At 43.3% G+C, this 23,087-nt stretch overlaps 1 protein-coding gene across 5 annotated transcripts in view; it reads right to left on the reverse strand.

Moving 5' to 3' along the window:
• Window positions 1-23,087, reverse strand: part of GATA3 (GATA binding protein 3) — an 82,178-nt gene that overhangs the window by 53,442 nt on the left and 5,649 nt on the right. The window contains exons 2-5 of one of the 5 annotated variants that reach the window (XM_033959710.1): window positions 21,449-21,625; window positions 11,249-11,614; window positions 8,277-8,783; window positions 2,807-2,952 (exon numbers count right to left, since the gene is read on the reverse strand). In XM_033959710.1, the coding sequence (XP_033815601.1) occupies window positions 2,807-2,952; window positions 8,277-8,783; window positions 11,249-11,489 (894 nt within the window). In that variant the 5' untranslated portion in view covers window positions 11,490-11,614; window positions 21,449-21,625. Of the gene's footprint in view, window positions 1-2,806; window positions 2,953-8,276; window positions 8,784-11,248; window positions 11,615-11,867; window positions 12,127-21,448; window positions 21,626-23,087 lie in introns of those variants that run through there. The other 4 variants (XM_033959711.1, XM_033959708.1, XM_033959709.1 and 1 more) reach the window with 4 other exon arrangements.

Consider the following 23,087-nt stretch of genomic DNA (forward strand, 5'->3'; position numbering starts at 1 on the left):
AGGATGCGGATGACATAGTTGTTTTTTGCAGCATCAGGTATACATAGAAAAGGGGCTGGCTGAAGAAGAATGCACGTGAACCCCTAAAAGCTATGAAATCAAAATTTCAGGCTGTCATGAAAACATAATTATTCTGCTTCATCCTCTTTAAGTTGAAAAATAAAATGCATTGGATTTTATTATGTATCTAATATAATAAAAGGCTACTCGCGCATGTGCACTCCCATCTGCGTGCGTCCGTTTTCCGTGAGATGTAGGGCATTGCAGGTAGGAGTGCGCATGCGCGCAAAGCTAGCTCTCTCTCTCTCCCTCCCACCCCCGAGGCGGATGTTGGCCGCGGCAGCTGCTGGCCGCCCAAAGCTCTCTCTCTCTCTCCCTGCTCTCCACCTCGCGCAAACCTAAATCCAGGGAAAACGGTAGAAGTTTATTTTTAAGATTAAAGGTGCTGCGGCGGCTCCTCTCACGAGCCGCACCTGCGTCGGAGAAGGCTTCCGACACAGGCAGCGATCTTGAGAGGAACCGCGGCGGCAACTTTAAACTTAAAAATAAACTTCTTCCGGTACTGCCGTTTTTCCTTTTGTGCCCTCTCGATCTCCTTAACCACAGTGAGTGCGATGGTAGGCCAGACTGTGGGAAGCAAAGGGGGGGGGGGGAAATGCTGCTGCACAGGGATCTGTAGGGGAAGGTAAATACCGCTGCTGCTCAGAGAAGTGGATGGAGAGGGAAATACTGCTGCTGTTGCTGCACAGGGAAGTGAGGTTGGGGGAGGGAAATGCTGCTGCACAGGGAAATGAAGGGGGAGGGAATGTTACATATGGAGCAGGGAGAGAGACAAATAGAAATAAAGACAGACAGACAGCGGGAGGGAGGGAGACAGAAAGAAAGAAAGGAAGAAAGACACAGGGGCAGGAAGAGGGACAGAAAGACAGACAGAGAAAGGGGGTCAGGGAGAGAGAAAGAAAGAAAGACAGGCAGACATCTATTCTAGCACCCATTAATGTTAACGGGCTTAAAGACTAGTATATATACTAAAATCCATCCAGGATTAGGTAATGCATTTTGGGGTCCTTTTACTAAGCATCATGCTAGCTGTTTTAGTGCACGCTAAACGCTAACGTGACCTTTATGTTCTAGGGACGGGTTAGCATGCCTTAATAAAATGACCCCTTTATTTATCAACATAAGGGAATGAAACTGAATAATTATTTTTCAATGGCAGGCTGAAATTTGATTTTATAGATTTTAGGGGTTCAAGTGCCTTCTTAGCTTGAGATCACACTGACCACCTTCTTACCCCACCCCCACCCCTGTTCTATCCTAGCTCTCACACCCACTGTTTTGGGTTCTGCTAAGTTCAAACATCTTAATGTTTGGAATGAGGGAAGCAGAACTGTCGTTGAGTAACTTATCTTTCCCGTTCAGACATCCGGCAACTTTTCTCTAGAAAGGGTTGGGGGTTGTTTTTTTTTTTCACATGAGACAAAAAAAAAAAGTGAGTGGGAGAGTGAAATGGCCTTAGCTGCCAAATTTTAAATCCCTGCGAAAAACTCCCTCTGTAGAAATCCCGTCCCGCTTCCTAATGAGCTGACGAGGGCTGAAAATTCCAATAGAGTTTGATCACCGTCTACTGGGGTTTCTCTTACCAGTGCACCACACACATTGCTGCTCTCTTGGTCTTACAAGTAAAAGAGTTTCTTACCAGCAAACCAATGAATCTTGCAAAGAAGAACTCAAATATACGTTAGGAGAGGGTTACCATATGGTTTCAGAAAAAAGGAGGACGGATCGAGACATCCAGTTTTTACTTCCGCTGAAAGCAATGGAAGTGAGGAGGACAAATAGAGACATCCGGGTTTTACTTCCGCTGAGAGGAATGGAAGTGAGGAGGACAAATAGAGACATCCGGGTTTTACTTCCGCTGAGAGGAATGGAAGTGAGGAGGACAGATAGAGACATCCGGGTTTTACTTCCGCTGAGAGGAATGGAAGTGAGGAGGACAGATAGAGACATCCGGGTTTTACTTCCGCTGACAGGAATGGAAGTGAGGAGGACAGATAGAGACATCCGGGTTTTACTTCCGCTGAGAGGAATGGAAGTGAGGAGGACAGATAGAGACATCCGGGTTTTACTTCCGCTGAGAGGAATGGAAGTGAGGAGGACAGAGACATCCGAGTTTTACTTCCGCTGAGAGGAATGGAAGTGAGAAGGACAGATAGAGACATCCGGGTTTTACGTCCTCTGAAAGCAATGGAAGTAAGGAGGACAGATAGAGACATCCGGGTTTTACTTCTCTTGAAAGCAATGGAAGTAAAACCTGGATGTCTCAATCCATCCTCCTTTTTCTGGAGCCATATGGTAACCCCACCTTAGCAGCTTAAAACATAAACAACCCAGGCACATGACAGAACCAAATCCATCTTTTAGGTAGTAGGACAGAAGAAAATCAAATTCCTCCAATTCCTCTTTTCCCAAAGTTTTCTTTTTCTCTAAGCAACAGGATAAAGAGAAAATCTTTGGAGAGTGAGAAACTCAGATGTCCAGAAAGAGTCGTTCCAGAGACTCTCAATTCCTTGCTAGGAGACAAGATCAGAATTAATAAATAGATCAATTCATTAATTCACTGTGAACATGGGAGCGAATAGGGGGTCCAGGGGGGGGTCTCTTTTCTGTCTTACCTGCAAACACGTTCTCGGTTGGGTGGCGGGCCACTTTCCTACAAAAAGCTTTCCTTTCTGGACTGAGGAAATTGAAAAGAGAGAGAGAGAAAGAGAAAGAGTTGGTGTTTTCTCTGCTTTCCGGTACTTACCAGCCTTCTTTTCGGCTTAATGAGTGGTCGGTTCTGGCCGTTCATTTTGTGATAGAGTCCACAGGCATTACAGAGATAGTGCCCTGTCCCATCTCTCCGCCACAGAGGAGTAGAGGTAGCTCCACAGTTTACACACTCCCTGCCTTCTGAAAACAAAACAGCAGATCGTTCACTTCCAGAAAACAAAAATCGACACTTTATTCTTAAGTTTTCCTAACGTGTTATGACCCGCTGGATTGACAAAACCCCCAGTCTAAAATATCTACACTGTCTCCCAAGATCTTGCCTCGAATGAGACTGAATTTTCTTGGAAGGCTTTAAGGCCCCCCTTTTACTAAGGCGGTTAGCGTGGGCTGGCGCAGTAACCGCACCGAAGCCCTATGAGCTGTGGTACGGATGCTGCGCGGTACTCACTAACGCCTGCTTAGTTAAAAGGGGGGACCTATGGTTTTGTCTTTTTGATTCCAGGACTTTCTGCCATTTCTCCTCTTCCACTCACTTCTGATCTTGGACCGTTCCCTTAAACTTTTGCTCAATCTAAGCTATTTCCCTGAAGAAAAAAAAAATTAGGTCCTGGATACAATCCGAGGACAAACCTTGCAGAAAACTGGCCCTATAGCTTGTAAGCTCATTGTTGTAGGGACTCAACAACACTACTTTGGCAGTGCTTTATAATGTGGGTTTTCTTTTTTTATATATAAAACACTTAGAAGTGGAATATACATTTAAAAAATAAATGATACATTTGGCATTAACTCCTCAACAAGGAAATGCACTGCATGTCACTTGATACATTGAAATAATTTTCGGCACATAATAGATACATTAATTTGGAATAAATATACCCCCTCATTTTGAGGCATAAATAACAATATTCTCATTAAACACATTAACAAAAACACCCAACAACCCAGAAGTTCCCTAAGGTCCTCGGGTAATACAAGTAATTGCAAAATATAACAGCCAGCCTCAGCTTAATCAATAAAATAACATCTGCTGATGTGAGCCAAAAATGCATTTAACCAAGAGTAAATGAATTTTGCATCATTTAATGCAGAAACTGATGCTTTGTATTGCCAATTAATAATAAGCCTGTCCATATTAATAAGATCTTTAAATTGCATATTCAAAGCAGACGGTGTCGTGGCTGCTTTTTTTTTTTTTTTTCCAGGGACATGTAAACTGTGCATCTTTCAGAGATGTTGGATCTTAAACTGAGGCAATTTTCCTCTGCTCTCATTAATTTCTTTTATTAATTTTATTCATTAGTGGTTGAATCTTCCCAAGTATCCAAGGCAACACTTATAAAGCCCATAATTTGGTATTGAAAGAACCAGTTGCATCGTTTACTTTTTTTGAGGTCTGGGAGGTTTGTCGATCTCTCCTAGACGAACTCGTCTTTTTATGAAGACTTGGGATCCCTATATTCAAAAGCTTTCACCTAGAGCAAGAAGTTTAATTCTCAATGAATTACATTGAAGCTATGGTTGCCTTAATTGCATTCCAGATCTTGGCTGGCTTTTTGGGTCACCTTTCTTCCAGGGAGGGGAAGGGAAAATGGGATGGTGGGAAAAGGGGAAGGGGAGGGAGGGAGGAGGGAAGGGGAGAGAGGGAGGTGATAATGAGGAATTATGGTTTATAATATAAAATGATTGAAGGAATGATAATATTATTTGATAATATGTATTGAATGGAACGGAATTTTTAAATATATGAATTTATTTGTAAGGAATATCTTTATATATTGTTCCCTCAATAAAAATGTTTAAATATAAAGCCCATAAAACTCACAGACACAAACAAAGGATATTCTTAGCTTAAAATCAGCAAACTTAGGGGGTCCTTTTACTAAGGGCTCCTTTTACGAAGGCGCGTTAGCGGTTTAACGCGTGAAATACCGCGCATTAAACCGCCGGACGTGCTAGCCGCTACCGCCTCCTCTTGAGCAGGCGGTAGTTTTTCGGCCAGCATGGAAGATAGCGCGTAATTAAAAGTCGCTAACGCGGCTTCGTAAAAGGAGCCCTGAGGCGCACTAATTGCTAACTGGGCAGGATGGACCTTTGGTCTGACCCAGCAGCGGCAATTCTTATGTTCTTATAGAATATGATAAGTGTGTTATCATTTAGCGCGCTTTAAATCGGTTAGCACGCCTTAGTAAAAGGAGCCCTTATTCTAACCTGCCAAGCCAACACCCCTCCCAGATTTTACATAACTTCCTAAATGAGAAATAATTTTGGTTTAACCTCACATTGTGTAGTAGGAAATTCTATAATTCTGTCGTTACATAATTGCATTGATGCTGAAGTCCAACCTCTCATATAGCTAGAGCGCATCTTGCTGTGGAACTGACATCAAATCATCTGGGCCTCTGTTATGCAGAGTTTTAAATACCAGAAACATCTTGAGTCTGTTTCGATCCAAGCCACCCCTACACTGTACTAAAGGACAACTTTCGGAAGTGGTCTTGCTTTGCCCTAGCCAGGAAAGCATTGAAGAAGCATTTCTCCTCTTCTTATCTGAAGGGATTTCTATACAGATGTCCAATTCGACGGATAGGAGACCGTCTCTATAGAGATCCAGAGAGGCTGCGTCCTGTCCCTTTCACTGGACATCTGTCACGTGTGAATGACAGCTCTGTCTATACTCAGTACCGTCCATCCTCTCTGCAAATCCAGTAAACTCAGTCTTTCTCTGAAGCGTTTCTTGCTTGGTTTGGGTTTTAATGCAAACTATTCCATTTATGTCTAGTGACCATCATTCCTTGCAGTCAAAAAGCATGATCTTATTTTGAAGTAAAGTTATAAAGACATATATTCTGGCCTGGCTCTGGGAACAGGAATCTTCTAGCCTGGGACAAGAGCGCTGAAGCACAAAAGTAACCCCCTCCCTCCCCCCTCCCCATTTGGGATCTTATTCTTTGAAATAAAAGAGATTGTTTGCGAAATGCCAGAGGCGTGAAGATAACAGGAGACAGTAAAACCAGGAACCAGGATTTAGCAGAGTTTCATGTAAGTAGTGGACATTTTCGCTTCGGGGAGAGAAGGGCACGAGCCTCCATCGCACCGGAGTATTAAGAACGTGGCTTCCCCTTTCACCAGCTCAAGACATACACTGAGATACCCAAAACACACACACAGCAAGTACTAAGTTGCTTCCGGTGCCTTACTCTGCAACATTTTTAAAAATCTTTTCCTGTCTTTTACCTTATGCATGGGTTGGCTTTTTGCAAGGCCTAATTTGGGACTGTAAAAATCGCTTGAATCCGCTAGTAAAAGGCGCTGGACGGGGCTGTGCGCTTCTGCTCTCCGGCCTCGTGCAGCCTGACGCTTCGCCCTGGGTGAGATGAACCGCAGGGCTTTCTTAAGTTTTAAAATTTTACAGCCATCACAGTGCTTTTATAAGCAAGTCAACGATGGAGAAGAAATCCCCCCACCCCCTCCAATAAACTGCAGGCCACATCTGTCAGAAAACGAAGAGGCTGAATGATCTAGTAACAACATTAAAGGAAAAAAAAAAAAAACCAACCCTCGCTATAAAGCTTAAACCTTTTGCTGTGCTAAATTTAAAAAAAAAACTGGGTTGGCTTTAAAGCAGGTCCAGCATCTCATCTTTTTCTCCCTCCCACCTTTAGCCCACTGGCCTTCCTCTTTTCGCTTTCTTTCAGCGCAATTAGTGTTAAAGCACGATCTTATTGGCGTTACAAATTAGCTTTTAAGGCTCTGCTGGTAGGGGTCTTCCCCACTATGGATCTCTGGCTAGCTGAGAAGTTCCTTTTTGCCATAGGCCGGCTGGGGTGTGTTTGTCTCTGCCAATTGCAATTTGCTATCCCCCCCCCCCCTGCCCGCAGCTGGCTTCATTGAATCCCAGGTATGCCTCTTTCTGGCAGAGGCTCTAAACCTCTGCTAGCTAATTCGGTGAGTTTGAAGCTGCTCAAACGCCACACCGGGGTTTCAGGCTTGTTGCACACAAACCACAGGTCCCGAGAATGACAGAAACAGGCTGAAGTGACCTAGTTTGCCTGGCAGTCAGGTAGCTCTTAACAAGGGAGACCTGACACACGAGACACTCTCTGAGGATCAGGCGTTGGAGACCCGAACACAGAGGAAAGGAAACAGTCAAGTCTCCCAAATCGAAACCGAGCTGTCTTAAAGCCGTGTCCCCCTCCCCCATCCCACCCCAGTTCTATGCCTTTAACAGGATGAAGTTCAAAGTTATCACTGACACTCTACCCCCCCCCTCCCATCTCTCTCCCTTTAACTCGTTTGGGGGGGGTTTCTTCATGGCATCATCAAGCCCTTCTCTCACTCTCTTTCCTGCACGCAAAGACAAGCACCTTACAGGGTTTGGTTTTCTTGTCCGTCTAAGTAACCGCATCCGGGACCCCTTTTATTATTAAAGTTCCTGGCGCGAGATAAAGAATGCGACTGTCGCGTGCGGCAGTCTGAAAATAATTGGATTAGCTGGAAACATTCGCAAGGCCCTGGCTAGGGCGGTCAGAGGACCAGTCGCCCTGGAAAGCCTTGGGAAGGGATTTCAACTACCAAGCTGGGACTTGTGCATGAAACATACATCACCAGCAGCAGGAAGAATACAAAATATATATATATATCCGGGTTATAATGTACTACCGAGTAATCAGTGCAGGACAGAGATGTGAATCACATTGGAAATAGCTATGGTTTGCTGATCTGTGTGTATTATTTCCCTGCCCCTTCCCCTCAGGTTGTAAACTTTCTGAATTTCTTTTTCGAATAAGACTAGCGAGGTCATTGATGAGGGATTAACCTTGCACTTCACAGCCCCATGCACCTTTTTTTATTTTTTTTTTTGCCGACTCTGCACAGACAACTTCAAAACAAATGCCGTTTCTGCAGCTTGCATTAGATGAAACGTGAGTGACACCCTAAAACAACGACCTAACTGCTCTGCGGCTGTGCGAGTGACAGGACTGATTTCAGCTTAACTTTTTAAAGTGCAGCCGAAAGAGAAATTCTGACCCAGTTTCTGGAGGAGTAAGAAGTGCTCATATACTAACAACAGCTTATACCACTCACAGAACTTATTCTCCCTATCCCTCAATTGTTCAGATATTGTAATGCCCCCTCAAATTAAAACTGTTGCCAAGTTCTCCAACATGAAGAGCCACTTAATTGAATTCACTGATACTGGTGTTTGGTTTTTTTAAAATTTATATCACTTATATTCAGGTACTTTATCATATGGCTCCAACTCTATCTAGTGTACCTGGGGCAATGAGGGGATTAAGTGACTTGCCCAGGGTCACAAGGAGCAGCGAGGGATTTGAACTCACAGCCTTTCTGCAAACCACTGGGCCTTCTCCAGCCACTCGTCAGGAGTGAACTTTGCAGGCCGTACTTATTCGTGTTAGATTAAAATCCCGCATCAGGATGTTATTACACCGACAGGTGCTCTGATTAAAATTTTTTTTAAAAATACAAGACCCCCTTACCTGTGCTGGAACGTGTTTTGGGTCGGGCTTTGCAGCCAAACCCCGTCGGCGATCCCCCTAAAAGGCTGCTTGGAGGAAAGAGCCCCGAGCCATATTCTGGGACGTACGAGGGGTAAGAGGCGATGGGGTGGTGGGCCGAGGAGGCCGTTCCTAGCGCTGCCATAGTGCTCCTGGAGTGGGAGGACTCCAACTTCATGGTGTCTGCCAGCGAGACCTGATACTTGATGCAGTCCTTGTCCTCTTGTCGGCTGGACGCGCTGGAGCTCGGGGTGGAAATGGACGGGTCCGGGGAGACATCTTTCGGCGGGGTAGGAGGGAAGGGGAAGAGGTGAGGGCTGGCGTGTCCGGCTGATAACGATGACGAGGAGGCTGAAGGATACACGGAAAGGGGTCCAGGGGAGCTGTGGTGGATTGAGGTCTTGGAAAAGGGGCTCAGATTCCAAGGAGAAGCGCAGGTTTTGCTCCCATCAAGCCAGGGAAGAAGAGGAGGCCGGCAGACTTGACTCCCTGAAAGGGAAGAATCAAATGGTAAGATTAGATCAATTGGGACGCACAATTTACATTCCAATAGGCGTGTTGCTTTTAGACGTTTATTTAGGTTCCTGGGTATTTAAAGTAACGATCACTACATAAATATATGGGAAAAAAACACACACATGCATAATTAGAGCCAGGAAGCAGATGGCAGTGAGAGACAGGTAGAAGATAAGATGAGATAAAAATATTCCCCCTGATCAGTGCTGTATCTGGAGCTTCATTCCAAAAGGAAGTGTATTATTACGAGACCAATTATATCGGTAATCCCTTAAAAATTATGTGAAAAAAAAAATAGTTTTAGGTTTCTGGTCTACAGGACAATAATTCAACTTTAGTCTGCCTCGTTAACTGCCTTTAAATCGATCAGTGATTTAGCCTAGGTATAAATTCTTTAAAGGAGGAAGCGAAAAAATATTTAAAATGTACATTTGTTATAACCCCTAAATTGGAAGCGTGGTTGTTTATGTGCATAATACAATTGTGTATTTGCTAGTGCGTCTTCAAAGTAAGGTTTATTTCACCAGAAGACACACATCCAAGCAAAACTCGCTAATAAATGTTTAAATACTAAGGAATTAAATGTTCCAGAGGCCAGAAACCAGACGCATTCCATTACTGCCTTGTTTGTTTGGGGTTGGTTTTTTTTTAAGTAATAAAGTGCGCAGCCGGTTTTCATGCACGATTGATTTTTTTGTGGGTTTTTTTAATGTTTCAAAATACATTTTGTTATGTCATTTACAGTACATGCTCAATCCATTTTCCAAGTGAAAACAGCGGTTTACAAATTGAAGCACTGGACTAAAAAAAAAATAAAGCCCAGCAGCTGCCGTGGCCACAGACTCTAACATGGGCGCAATTTACAAAACACACTTCTACCTCCTCTAAACCGCAGATGTATATTTGAGATAAGATATTTAGGAGGGAAGACTGAGGTTTCCTTGCCCCCTTTAATCGGACCGATGTGTGTCTATATAGACTCCATATATTAGAGAGAGACAGATAACTCAACCCAAGGGCATTTCAAAGCACCCACGCTATATTAGCAAGATAGAAAAGTTGGCCAAGCTTGGTCGCACTGCACAGAATCGATCTGAAATAAAGGTATTTGAAATTTGCCAGAAATCTTGCCTCTGCCACAGAGAACAGCAGCTCGGTGTGTATTGGGAGGGGGAGGGGGGTCGATTAATAAAGGAGCAAAAACAGGCCAGGACTGGAAAAGACAAACTATTTGTAAGCACAATGCCTGAATATTTGCTTAGATATTTAGAAAAGCAAAGATTTTTTTTTAATGTGGGTTTTTTAACCCAAGTTATTTACAAATATAGAGGTAGGATGAAATAGGTCATATGGAAATGTATATTGAAGGAATGATAAATTTCATATTTTATTATAATTTCATTAATAACCCATCCTCCATTCACATATCCCCCAATCAGAGAAGTCAAACGGAAAAAACTGTATAATGGCCTCCTGGCCACACAAGCAGCGGGATTAGACCGCCAACTCTCTACTTTGCTGATAACGACCCCTGACTACAGAACATTTAGAAAAGAAATAAAAACCATACTATTTAAAAAAAATCCCTGATACCCCACAATCGAAACCAACCTAACGCCTCCCCACTCTCTAACGCCACAAGAACTACTTCGTCCCTATGAACCAAATTGACTACTCCCTAACTATTCTATAATTCCTCTGGAAATGGCCAGATAGATCCTTTTTGTAATCCGCCTTGAACTGCAAGATAACAGCGGAATAGAAATCACTAATGTAATGTATACAATGTGAATGGGAGGGGGGAAGGGAGATGGGGGGTAGTAGGGGGCTTGATATGGGTCTTACGGAACTATATTTTGGAGGAATGATAGAAATATGTATGGAAAAAATCATAATTGTGAATCTATCTGAAATGAAATCTATTTGTATTATTTTGTTGAAGGAAATAATGACATGTAATATATTACAAATATAGAGGGAATGCTGAAAAGTTCTCAGCCCAACCAACTTTCTAAATTCTGAGCGTTATTTTGCTACTCTAGCTGGAAGTGCGATCTTACTTTGTTTGGTGCTGATTTGCAGAAACGCAATTCTGAGGGTTGTTGGTTTTGGGTTTTTTTTTTTAAACATTATTTCAGATCATCGATCGAACCATAGCCAACTCCTTGTATTCTTAGTTGGGCTGAGAACTTTTCAGCACCCCCTTGTACACTTACACATTGTTAAAGGCCGTATATAATAAAACCCAGGCCTGCAAATACCCCTGGTGCGCTCGGACGTCCATCTGAGGATTGATCGGTGCACTTTTACCGTTTCCTATTTAGACTTTACTGTGCAAAACCTAGTAAGGTATTCCGTTTCCGGGGGGGTAAAAAAAAAAGAGCTCAGAAAGCAAGCGGGGCGGCCAGGCTGAGTTTTCGGAACCAAGAGGGACTCACCGTGATGAGCCGGAGGATACCGCTGGACCGTGGCCCTCACCGAGTTGCCGTAGTAGGAAGGGACGTGGTTCCCCTGCCCGTCGATGTTAAAAAGCACATCCACCTCTTCGGCCAGCTGGTACTGCGAAGGGTCCATGTAGGAGTGACCGAGTCCTGGGTGGTGCGAGTCCGGGTGCTGGCCATTCAGGACCGCTGGGTGGTGATGGCTCACCCACCGGGGCTGGTCAGCGGTCACTTCCATCTCTTGCCAAACACCGAAGTCCTTGTTCCTTTCAACGATAATATTAACAAAAAGTCCCTCCAAAAAGAGCACAAAATGCAACCCAAATCCACAGCGGCTTGGTCTACTGGACCTTCACGAATCACCTGTGAACGAGAATAAGAAAAAGACAACGTTTTATGATGATGCTGAACGTTTACTTTTAAAAATAGGGCAGAGCGGTAGCATTTCAGTGGAAAAAGTTTCACTTTGAGATGCAAAGCTCTCTGCAGATGTTCCAGCTGTTGCACCCCAGATCCCATCACCTGAGACGTCTAATCCCTCTCTTGCGGAGAGAAGCACGCACATTTTTTTTTTGGGGGGGGGGGAGGGAAATAATAATTTTGCAATTTGTACAACCTGTAATAACGTCGTCCCCCCCTTTGCGATCGGCTCCGACAAGGAAATGGCTCGAACGAGACCAACCTTTTTGCTCTCTTTTCGGGGAGGGTGGAGGTCTGCCCCCCCCCCCTCCTACTAGGAAACAGGAGGAGAAGCCGAAAGGGCTCGATCGCCCGGCTGTTTCACAGTGAAGCCATTCTTTGCCGACAGGAGCAGCCTGGCGCCAGGCGGCTCAATGCTCGCAGACAGCGGTGGCGCGACGCAACTTAAGGAGGTTCCAGCGGCCTGGCCAATGGAGGGGGCGGAGCCTAGCGGCGGAGGGAGGGGCGAGAGCTGATCAGCTGGTGAAACTGCTGCGGTGATACTGGAGAGTTCACATTTTGTGCCTTTTTTTTCCAGCCGGATTCTGGGGGGGGGGGGGGACATTTGGTAGCGGCGATCGTTAATATGCAGCTCGTTTTGTGGGGCAGAGGGGGGTGCACCTCCTTAGACAGGACATGAAATGGTTAATTTGGGTGGGTGGCACGTCACTGCTCCTTTTTGGGGGTTTTGCATCCAGATTTCATGACACTGAGCATTTTTTGGTACTTGGGTTATAAATGCATGAAATGAAGAAATAAATGAGCAGCAGATTTTCGGCCGCTGCAATCGCTCGCTTGCAACCGCGATTTACACGTGCAAAAGACGCAGCATCGCGCCTTGTCTCTCTTTACTGACCTCCTTGAATTGCAATTGTTTGCCCAGATTCTGCACTAACAAAATGTGTGCTGGGGGGGGGGGGGGAGGAGGAGGGGCGTGGCGCGAATGGGATCGCGGGAACGTGCCGCAACCAATCCGGCCACCTAGCCCGTCGCCATTGGTGCGCTAGCCGAGGGTTCGGCCCCGCCCCTTGCTCGCTGCTTTGAGGCGCTGCGTCCCCCTAGCGGGCGCGCGGGCAGCGTCCCGGAGCTTGGCTCGTGCAGCGAATTCCCGGGGAAATGCAAGAAAAACCGACAAAGATGTCCCGATAAACTGCTTCGAACTAGCGGCGAGAATGCGGGCTAGAAATGTATTTAAGAATTAAATCGTCACCTGAGGGCCACTGTGGTTCTTAAAAGCCACACAATGAGGCCCTTCGATACCTCTTTCACTCCTAAATCTTTACCATAAAATGCTCTCGATTTCTCTTTGACAGTATGAATGGCATTATTAAAGGACAGGGTCTGATTGCTGTTATATGACAGGACAGGCAGATCTGATGGGCCACCACTGCAGGTATCATTATTAACAGAACTCATTATTAACATTCCGTAAATCGGTAAAGACCCTCCTCTTCAACTAAAGATCTCCTCTGTCTTCTCCCCCCCTTAGGCCCCACCCTCCACTCTCCTACCACCTTCCCGAAATTCCAGTATGACCCTCTCTTACTCTATCCACTAACAAATTGTACCTAAACGCTTATAACTTTCCTTAAACTAAACTACTGTATTTTCCCCTTCTCTCTTTCTGCTAACTCTCCCTGTATTTAATTCTCTCCAAAAACTATAAATCCAATCACTAAACCTGTTGTACTACTTATATGTCTAGTTACTCCCTACTGTGTATGTTCATTTGTAAACCGTTCTGAGCTATTGGGAGGACGGGATAAAAATCTAAATAAATAAAATATCTAATACCATACGCTCCCATAAAATCCTTAAGATCTGAAGATAAAGCTCTGCTAATAATAATAATAATAACAGCTTATATACCGCAATACCGTGAAGTTCTATGCGGTTTACAAAGATTAAGCAAAGGTACAAATTGATTGACTTTAAGAGGGGAGGAAGAAAGAGGGTTAATAGGACAGGAAATCCTTCCTTAAAAGTTATATATTCTAGGAGAGACAGCCCCACAAATCTGGAATTCATTGCCATTTAATATAAGAGAAGAAAAAGCACTGAGCAAGTTTAAAAGTCTCCTAAAGAGCTGGCTATTCAAGGACGCTTTCCAATAGATATGTTATAACCTATAATAACTTTAGGAAGACAATCTAATAGAATTAAGCAGGTACCTGTTCCCCAACCTTCTGTGTCTTGACCCTCCCATGGTTTTATTTTTACTTTTTTTTTTTTAGAATTGTATTTATGTCAATTGCTGTCAATTGCTTCCCTCCTTACATGTATTAATGTATTAGTAGTGAATGTTATGTTTGTTGGTTTTTAAAATTTTATTCAATTTTTGAACTTATGTAAATCGCATTTCATTTGGACTAGGCGAAGTAATCAAAGAAATAAACTTGAAACTTGTTTGTATCAATCTATGGTACAAAATGGATACTAACCCCCCCCCCCCTTTTTAATATTGGATGGGCAAAACAGCAGCCAAATCCTGCCACCAACCAATAAATAACCTGACCAAACACATTGATCCTGGCCAAAAGCTGAGATATGTGCTTCTGCCCATGACTGCCATCATGTTATACATTATTTTGAAAGCGCCTGCATTTGTCAGTTCGCTGGAGAAATGGCCTTAAACCGTCTTCCACTACTATAAGGTTAAGGCTGGCTAGAAGCCGGTTTCAGACAGATTGCCCCCAAACCGAACTGCACCGCCCAGAGTCCAACAACACCAGGACTGAAGGTGGGATAAGTGCAAAGTACAGAAGGCCAGCCGCTGCAGAAATCTGTCGCTCTTAGATGGCAGAACAGGGGTTGCTTCCCTGACTTTGACTGTAGGGGGGGGGGGGAGGAAAAATCAATTGTTGCCCCGGGAAGCTCATCCACAGTTCGCTGCCTACCGGATGCATCTGCAGCACTGTTTGCAGGGGGGGGTGGCAGCCTTGTGCGTTCGGCTGCTGATCTGATGCATCTTGTAATGGAAGCTGCCTGGAGGGTGCTATTCAGTGCCTAATTCCCACTTTGTCCATCCCACGTTCCCAGATTGACAGTATGTAATTGGGGAATGGGAGGTTGCTCTTTTGATGCTCGGCATTGCCCAGCACTGGCCAGCCTGGCAGACGCCAGCGGCCGTGACGTCAGGGCCAGTGTAAACACTAGGAAATGAAGCTGAGAGAGCATTAAGGGCAGGGAGAAGGAGAAGCTTTTACATGAGGGATGGGGGGCTCTTACCCTCTCTAATAGCCCCCAGTTTTGAAATGCAACTGTTTTGCAAAGTTTCCCCTGAACACGTTTCAAAGCCTGGGATGAGGCCCTGTATGAAAAATGTAGAGTCTCAATCAGTGCAAGGAACCAATAAAACCTTTTCCTCCACTGCTTATCCCAATCGCCTCCTCTTTGACTTCTTTTGCTTTGAATCAGTTGCTTTGACTTATCGTCTTTTTAATTCCTAGACTGTAACTTTCCACCTGGCGTAGGTTATCAGCATCATCTGAATGGGTGATGCAATATTTCTTAAACCAGCTACGGTAAGAATTAATTTATTTTACTTGTTCAAAGCAGACGGCAGATTTATAAGATGGTCAGATGGACTATTCCATTGATGAGAAAATAAAGTGTGACCAGGATTACAATTATATTTTCTTTCTAAAATCGTGAGAGGGGCTAAAAGGGGCAGTGTAATATTCAAATACGTCTATAACTCGGGTTATTGGTCTGGCAGCCATATTAATTTGAAGTCGGTGGTAGAATGAAAAACTGGCATTTAGGAGGTCCTGGACTATTGCTAAACATATTTATAAGAAATCCCTTTTGCAGTAACTGGGACCATTATGCAAACTGTCAGTGTTTCCATTAAAGGAAACCTAGTCTCGAGTTCAGGTTTTATTCTGTTTGTATTAACGTTTTTAAGCTGGCCTTTACATTGAAATATTCTTTCCAACAGCCGGATTAAAACGAAGAGAATGATACAGCTGCGGATGGAAAATAAAACTATAAAGAAAAAAAAACAAAGACGTGAAGGCAAAGAGGAACCGGAGATGGATGAGGAGAAAACCAAATAAAGGGTCCGAAAGAAGAGAGAAACACCAAGCCAGAATGTAAACAGAAAGAGACAATGTTAATGGGGGGAAGGAAAGAAAGAAGGGGGAAATTGTGTCCTAAACAAATCAAAACAAGAAGGAGACAACGGAATCAAACTGCCAAACGAGAACATGAAATGGATCATTAAAAAAAATAATACTAATAATTCTCCCTGCTGTGGAATAGAAGCCAGTGGGGGCTGAGCCAGGCTGCCCTTCTCACTGGGCTCTCGACAGAGCTGAGCCTTGATTTGACAATTCTAGCCTAATAGACGCCATTGTTGGAGCAATTAGGAGAAAAAAATAACAATAGGTAAAGAAAAAAAAAAACACATTTGATTTGATTTGAAGGTAAAGGGCTTGGCGCTGAGATCCCTGCCGGCTGTGTATCTTTTCCAGCTGAGAGGCAGAAAAGGGTTAAAAGCCTCTCTCCCCCTCCCCAGCAGGGGAGGGATGTATGGTCAGGGCAGTGGGGTAAAGCGCAGGCAGGATCTTAGGGGAAGGTGTCAGGAGACAGAACAGATCTGTCATCTGCTTTGAAAGTGTACTGGGGAGGGAGGGAACTTCGCAGCGCACAGAATGGGACCTGGAATTCAGGAATTGTTCGTCCAAATCTGTTCCAAGGGTCTTTTACTAGAGGTACAGTGAAACATAGGGCCACGTTAGGGCATTAACGCGCGGAATAGCGCACGCTAGACTGAGCTGGCGTTAGTTCTAGCCGCGTAGTGCGGGTTTAGCGTGCACTAAAATGCCGCGTGCGCTAAAAATGCTAACGCAGCTTAGTACAAGGAACCCATAGTGTTAAGACCAAATCTTTTAAAAAAGTGTGTTGGGGGGGGGATTTCCCCCAGCTCATCTCAATGGAATATAATAAAAGCATCAAGTTTAAAAAAAATAAAAAAATCATTTTTTTCCTAAACCTTCTTTTCTCGTGGATTCTGATCCCGAGAATCTGCTACACCTGGGATGAATTTTTATCATTGCTTTTGGAGGACGCCAAGAAGAAACCCCCAAATACCATGGAATTAAAGCGATAGCGGTGGGATTAGATTACATTTGCAGGGCGGTGATTTTACAGGGCGCTGGAATGGTACAGGTAAAGCTGTATAAACAGCCCTGGGCTGAAAAATCGGAGGGTTATTCAGAGGACAGAGCCCAGCGCAGAGCTGCGAATGCCTTTCTGTGTAAAAACAATTTCTGTCTTGAGGTGGGGAAAGGGGGGATGGTGCGATTCCATTGAAAGCTAGAAAAAGCTGCGTTCTACAGCCTGACTTAGAAGTGCAAAATAAAGACATTTCACAGTGCAAAAACTTTTTCTTTTTTTTTTTTTAAACTCTACATGCCAGCCAGCAACGAGAATAATCTAGCAGGTGCCTTATTGAAACTACCACTGTAAAACAAGTATTTTTATAGATGATTAAAGGGGGAAAAAACCAGATTCTTCATTTTGTTTCTGCACATATTCAGAGTGGTTTAAAAAATGATGTTACAAAAAGCAAGTTAAACAACAGAATCTCCGTGGAGGGCTAAACACCCCCTCTTTAACTAAGGCACGCTAATCGACTTAGCATGCGCTAAATTGGTTAGCACGCCTTAGTAAAAAGTCCCCCAAGTCCAACTAGTTTTCAGATTTTGGATCCTAGGACAAATAGTTTACGGGGAAAAAAACAACTAGAAACTCGCTGGACTCGCGTGCGTAGCCCTTCTCGGAGACTATCCCCCTCTTTTACAAAGGTTCGCTATGCTTTCTCGTGCGCGCTAAACACCCATGCATGTTACCCTATGGACGTGTTAGCAGTTAGCACATGCATCAATTCAGCGAGCACTGAATCCACACTAAAACGCTTAGCACGCCTCTGTAAGAGAGGGCCTACGTTGTTTAACTTGCTTTTTTTTTTTTTTTTTTACCCCTATAGGGGCATCATGACCAGGGTTATTTCAAAAATTTGAGAGAGGCTTGTTCAATTTCTGAAGATTCAGAGCTCTTTAAAGGTCAGGAAAGAGTTCTACATTCTTGTTTGTTTTGAGGAATTTTGTTTTGGGGTTCTTTGTTGCTTTGTTGTCATTTGTCTTTTTTTTTTTTTTTTTTTGCTCGTTTTTAATTTTTAATAATATGCCTTTTCCAAAGTGGAAGAAAAAGAGGCCTGGACTGATGGAATAGAAATGAACATAAGAAGCGCCATCTCCGGATCAGACCTTCGGTCTATCAAGTCCGGCGATCCGCACACGCGGAGGCCCAGCCAGGTGTACACCTGGCGTCATTTTAGTCACCCATATCCCTCTATGCCTCTCGTAAGGAGATGTGCGTCTAGTTTGCTTTTAAATCCTAGAACGGTGGATTCCGCAATAACCTCCTCTGGGAGAGCATTCCAGGTGTCCACCACTTGTTGCGTGAAGTCGAACTTCCTGATATTTGTCCTGGACAGTTGTTCAGATTGTGAAAACGATTGTAAGCTGTCTCCCTCTTTCACTAAGGCGCGCTATTGCACCTTAGTAAATGGAGCCCTGTATTATCTGTGTGACAACAGCAATAAATAAAATAAATACCTACCTACTGTTTCTCCTGGGGGGGGGGGGTAAGGCTTTAATTTAGACATAGGAGGGTGGTTTGAAAAGCAAGACAAGCCATGTAGTCTCTCTCCATCCAGGGCTATACACGTTTTTTCTAACTTGCTGGTCTAAGTGTATAACCCTGGATGGAGACCACAAGGGGGTGCCAAAAAGGTCTCAGCTCAACCTAGAAGAGAATGATGTGAAACAATGTCCTAGAATTTCATTTCTGCACATTGGTACTTATTATGTAATTTTTTAATATACCACTTATATGCTAAGTGGTTTTACATTCAGGTACTTTTTCCTATTTCCCTATCTGTCCTGGCGGGCTCAAACTCTAGTGTACCTGGGGCAAAGTGGCTTGCCCAGGGGTCACGAGGAACAGCGAGGGATTTGAACCCACAACCTCAGGGTGCTGAGGCCGTAGCTCTAGCCACTGCACCACACACTTAACTAAAATAACACTCTTTTCACCTACCAGGGGCCGCTGAAAGGTTCTCAACCAAGACGAGAATGATGTGGAGCCATGAAGCTTTCAAGTTATCCCTCACTTTTCTTGACACTTTTGGTTTCAATGGTGTGAAATGCAGCTAAAAGTGTCAAGAAATGTATGGAATAAATTGTAGGTTTCATGGCTCCACATCATTTTCTTCTTGTTTGGGTTGAGAACTTTACAGCGGCCCCTCATACATCCTCTAACTTACTCTTTTTTTTAACCAAACTTTTCAAATCACCCTTGTAATTCCAGCAAGTTTACCTCACGCATTTGACTAAAAACGACTTAAGCCCGTCTCCCTTACCTCCGGGCCTGAATGACGCATTGGGGATTTTTTCTCAGTTTGTACCCACGGAGGAAAGGCTTAGCACCTCTTTTTCGGTGGATCTCATTAACAGGGTTTTGTCTCATTTTTTCACCCCCTGTTTCTTTAGTTTTCTGTTAAAAGTTCATGGACATCTATGCTGATAAAATTCTTCCAATTAAATCAAAAAAATTCATCTGTACCTGTCGGGTACATCGATTTAGATGAAAGGGAACCAGCCTAGAAATTGCAGGCGATAAGAGGGCTGGCCAGTAGGGCTTCTGGTTGGCACCTGGAATGCCGTTTCTAGTCATTTAAGGCACCATCGTAAGCAGAGAAGCTCCCCTCCCCTCAGGCAGGGTGAAATTGGACTTCAGGCTATGCATTACCAATTATCTTCCCCTTCCAAATGCTCAGTGTTTTCTCTCAGATTTTTTTTTTTTTTTTTGGGGGGGGGGTGGCTGTGGGAGGCCTAAATCTCACTGATGAAAATTCATAGGTCAGCTGATGAGGCATGCAGAACTTTTTATTCCCAAGTGTCCTTTTAAAAATATACACACACAGGCCCACGCACACAAAGCAATAGAGGATCAAATCAAGTGTGAAGTAATACAGTAACAACATTTTATGCAGGGGGACCTCTATAAGTTAAGGGGTGTTTTTCCCAGTCAAACAACGATGTGAACCTATCCACAACTTTTTGTAAATATTGTATAATGTGCATAATATTAGTTGTAGAACATATAAGAATATATGTTTCTCTATTAAACGCACTTCGTTTCAAGACATTCATTAATATATAAAATCTATATAGTCCTAGGCACCCATTCATCATTTTCAGTAAACAAAAGATAACCTTTTGCACGTGCAGCCTTTGCTCGGGGCTTTGCGTTTTAATTGCCTTTTAAATTACTATTAAGGTTTCAATTTTTGAATGACACCACAAGGCTCTAATAGGGCGAGGTTTTAATACGTGGGCGCGCACACTACACACTTTGATAGAAATTAAATATTGTTAGTACCGCTTGTTGTATACAGGTATGACGGGATATAAATAAAGCTATTATTATTATTATTATTAAAATACAGCAGAAGGAAAGGAGCCCAATTCTATCCTTTTATAAAAGGTAGACTGGACATTTATAACCTGGGGGAACCACATTTCTCTGATCATGCCAGGGCTGATCAAGGACAAATCGTTCTTTGGCAAATGAGGGAAGTTTGACATTTTGGGGTATTCATTATGGGAGTGGATCGCTTTATCTTTGTATAGACAACGATGTGTGTGTTTTCGATGTGAATTGTAATAACATATGCCAATATAAGAGGCGCCTTATTTATTCAGCTGCTTCAAGAGATACCTTTCTAATCTAGTTTGGAGCATCCTTCAGAACCTCTATGCCTCCCCTTTCAAACATATATTATACATATATAAATATACATTATTCATCCTTATTATAGCTAGACATCTCACCCCCACTACACTGCTTCACACCATAAGGGTCCCTTTCAACTCAAAGCACCCACAAACAACGAACAGTTTTGCTAAAAATAAAATTTAAAAAAAGAGAGAAAGATTAATAGTTTGGGAATAGCTTCCTGAAACTTAAGAATTGCTGCTGCTGGGTCAGACCAGTGGTCCATCGTGCCCAGACGTCCGCTCACACGGCGGCCCTTAAAAAAATAACATTTTGTTTTGAAATTCTCTAGTTACATTTGTAGAAATGTGGCAGAAAAAAAAAAGTTGTAAAAAAGAACTGTCGCTATTAAAATCTAGTAAAATCATTAGCTACCACATTGAATCTTTAAGCAGCCTTTCTGTCTATTTGAAATGAAATCTATTTGTATTATATTATATTTAATTATTTCCTTCAATAAAATGTTATAAATTTAAAAAAAGAAGCCTTCCTAAAATATCCCCTTTTTAGTTCCCTTCCGTCTCATCCCGTCTCCCAGAATCTTTAAATATATATATTTCCCAAATCGAGCTGGGAACAAGGGAGCCTTGCACATCTGCTTGGAAGAGTTGCTTTCCCATACAGTATAACATGCACCAGTGAAAAGCCACAGCGCCCAGTATGCAGGAGCCAGAGATAGACTAGACTGGTTCCCTTGCTCTCTGGCTGCAGAATTAGAAGCTCTCAACAACTGATCCCTGGAAATGTGGTGGGGGGGAGAAAAATTCTACACCACTAAACAAAGCAGAAAACAATGACACAAATGCAAATGCAGACCCCTTCTAATTCTCTCCACGTGCAGTATAGACAGGGGCTAAGTGAGGTGCAAAACAAGTGAAACATTTCACCGACCTGTGCACGACGGTTCTTATGGACGCCTCTTCCTGGCTTTGATGTGTGGAAGATCCGAGACAAAACCGAGGACACCCAAGGTCGCCTAGAACCTTAAAATCTGGTAGACGCACCCCTTCCAGCAAGGACAAAATAGCTGATAGGCGACTGCCCCACACTGTATGTTGAATCTGAGCTCTTCCGGGTAGAAAGAGAGAGAGACGGAGAAGGGGAGGAGGGAGAGAGTGTCAATGACATAGAATTATAATTGATTCTGAACTGTATAAAAGAGGCTTCTATAGGCGACGGCCTCTCTCGCTCAACTAAGGCTAATACTGGCTTTTGTAATCAAGAAGTGAAGCACTATTTATTAGTAATATTTGGGAATGGGGTGGGGGATGGGAGGAACTTTATCGTGTTTATATAGTGGTGATAATTGATTGTTGATTTCTTTGAATTTATATATCCACAATGTATTAACTGAGTTGAGATAATATTCTTTGTAAGATTTTTGTTATGTATATTTTATTCTTAAAACTCAATAAAAAAAAATTATTGAACATGAAATCCATTCGACTAGAATGCAGTCGGTACTGGTTTGGAGGGGTGCAAAATTAGAGAAACACCACCCACTCCATTCTTTGGGGTGCCTTCTCCCGGGAGCTGATCTCTGATATGGCATATTGGCAGAAGCAAGGGTTCCAGGCCAGATCGCAAAACTGCGGGGGGTATCCTATGACCAAGTCGTATTTCTGACCCCATTCTCCCCCCACCCCACGGTCCCCAGAGAGTGACGAAGGTCGCCTGAAAACACTCGCTCCCAATAAAAGCACAAAGCAGGGTGAAGTGTCTGTTTCAGTCTGCAGTTGTCCCCTAAAGATATCACTTCTTTCATTTATGATACAGAGGTAAAATGATCTGTATTATTTCTATGGTGAATTCCCTGTGATTGCAAACAATTTGGGCATGCAATAGGCAGCTTCATGATTGCTGGTGGGGGGGGGAGGGCAAAGATGTAATTATATTTTACAGTATTTTATTTACGACCGTGCATTTCTCTTCTTGCTAGAAGCAGGGGTGACGAAATGATAACAGTCGGTTGACTGAATGCTTTTAGACGCGCCCCGACCCTTTACGGATTTAAAGCTGCTGGAATAACACGGGTAACTATGAAAATATGACAGCTGGTCATTGCAGGAAGGATTTGACATTGCTTTAAACACGATAGATTCACCCGACAAGGAACAAACTGGATTCTTAGACTGGGATACCTGGACCAACACGGTGTTGGGTAGGAGCCCTCGAGATCACATGACGGAAAGGACCATGTGGTCTGGGAAGTCCATGTGTCACAACGTTGTACCTAAAAGTATCATATTGTAGTTTCATTATGCACCCAAAATCCACCGAAATGGTTATGAATTCATACAGCTCTGAATAAAATAAAGTTTAATCTTATTTTGCCCGCGAAACTATTTTTCTTCATGCAAATGTTTTCAGCATTTTAAAGAAAATATATTAATTATGTCGGCGTGATATTCTTTGTAAGATTTATTAGATGTGTGGTTTTTATTATAATTGAATAAAAATTGTTGAACGTAAAGAAAATATGTTGAAATAAACGATTCTTTGGCTACCAGCGGTTTTCAAATGATGAAAA

Source organism: Geotrypetes seraphini, chromosome 9, assembly GCF_902459505.1.
Source record: "Geotrypetes seraphini chromosome 9, aGeoSer1.1, whole genome shotgun sequence".
Classification (NCBI taxonomy): Eukaryota; Metazoa; Chordata; class Amphibia; order Gymnophiona; family Dermophiidae; genus Geotrypetes; species Geotrypetes seraphini.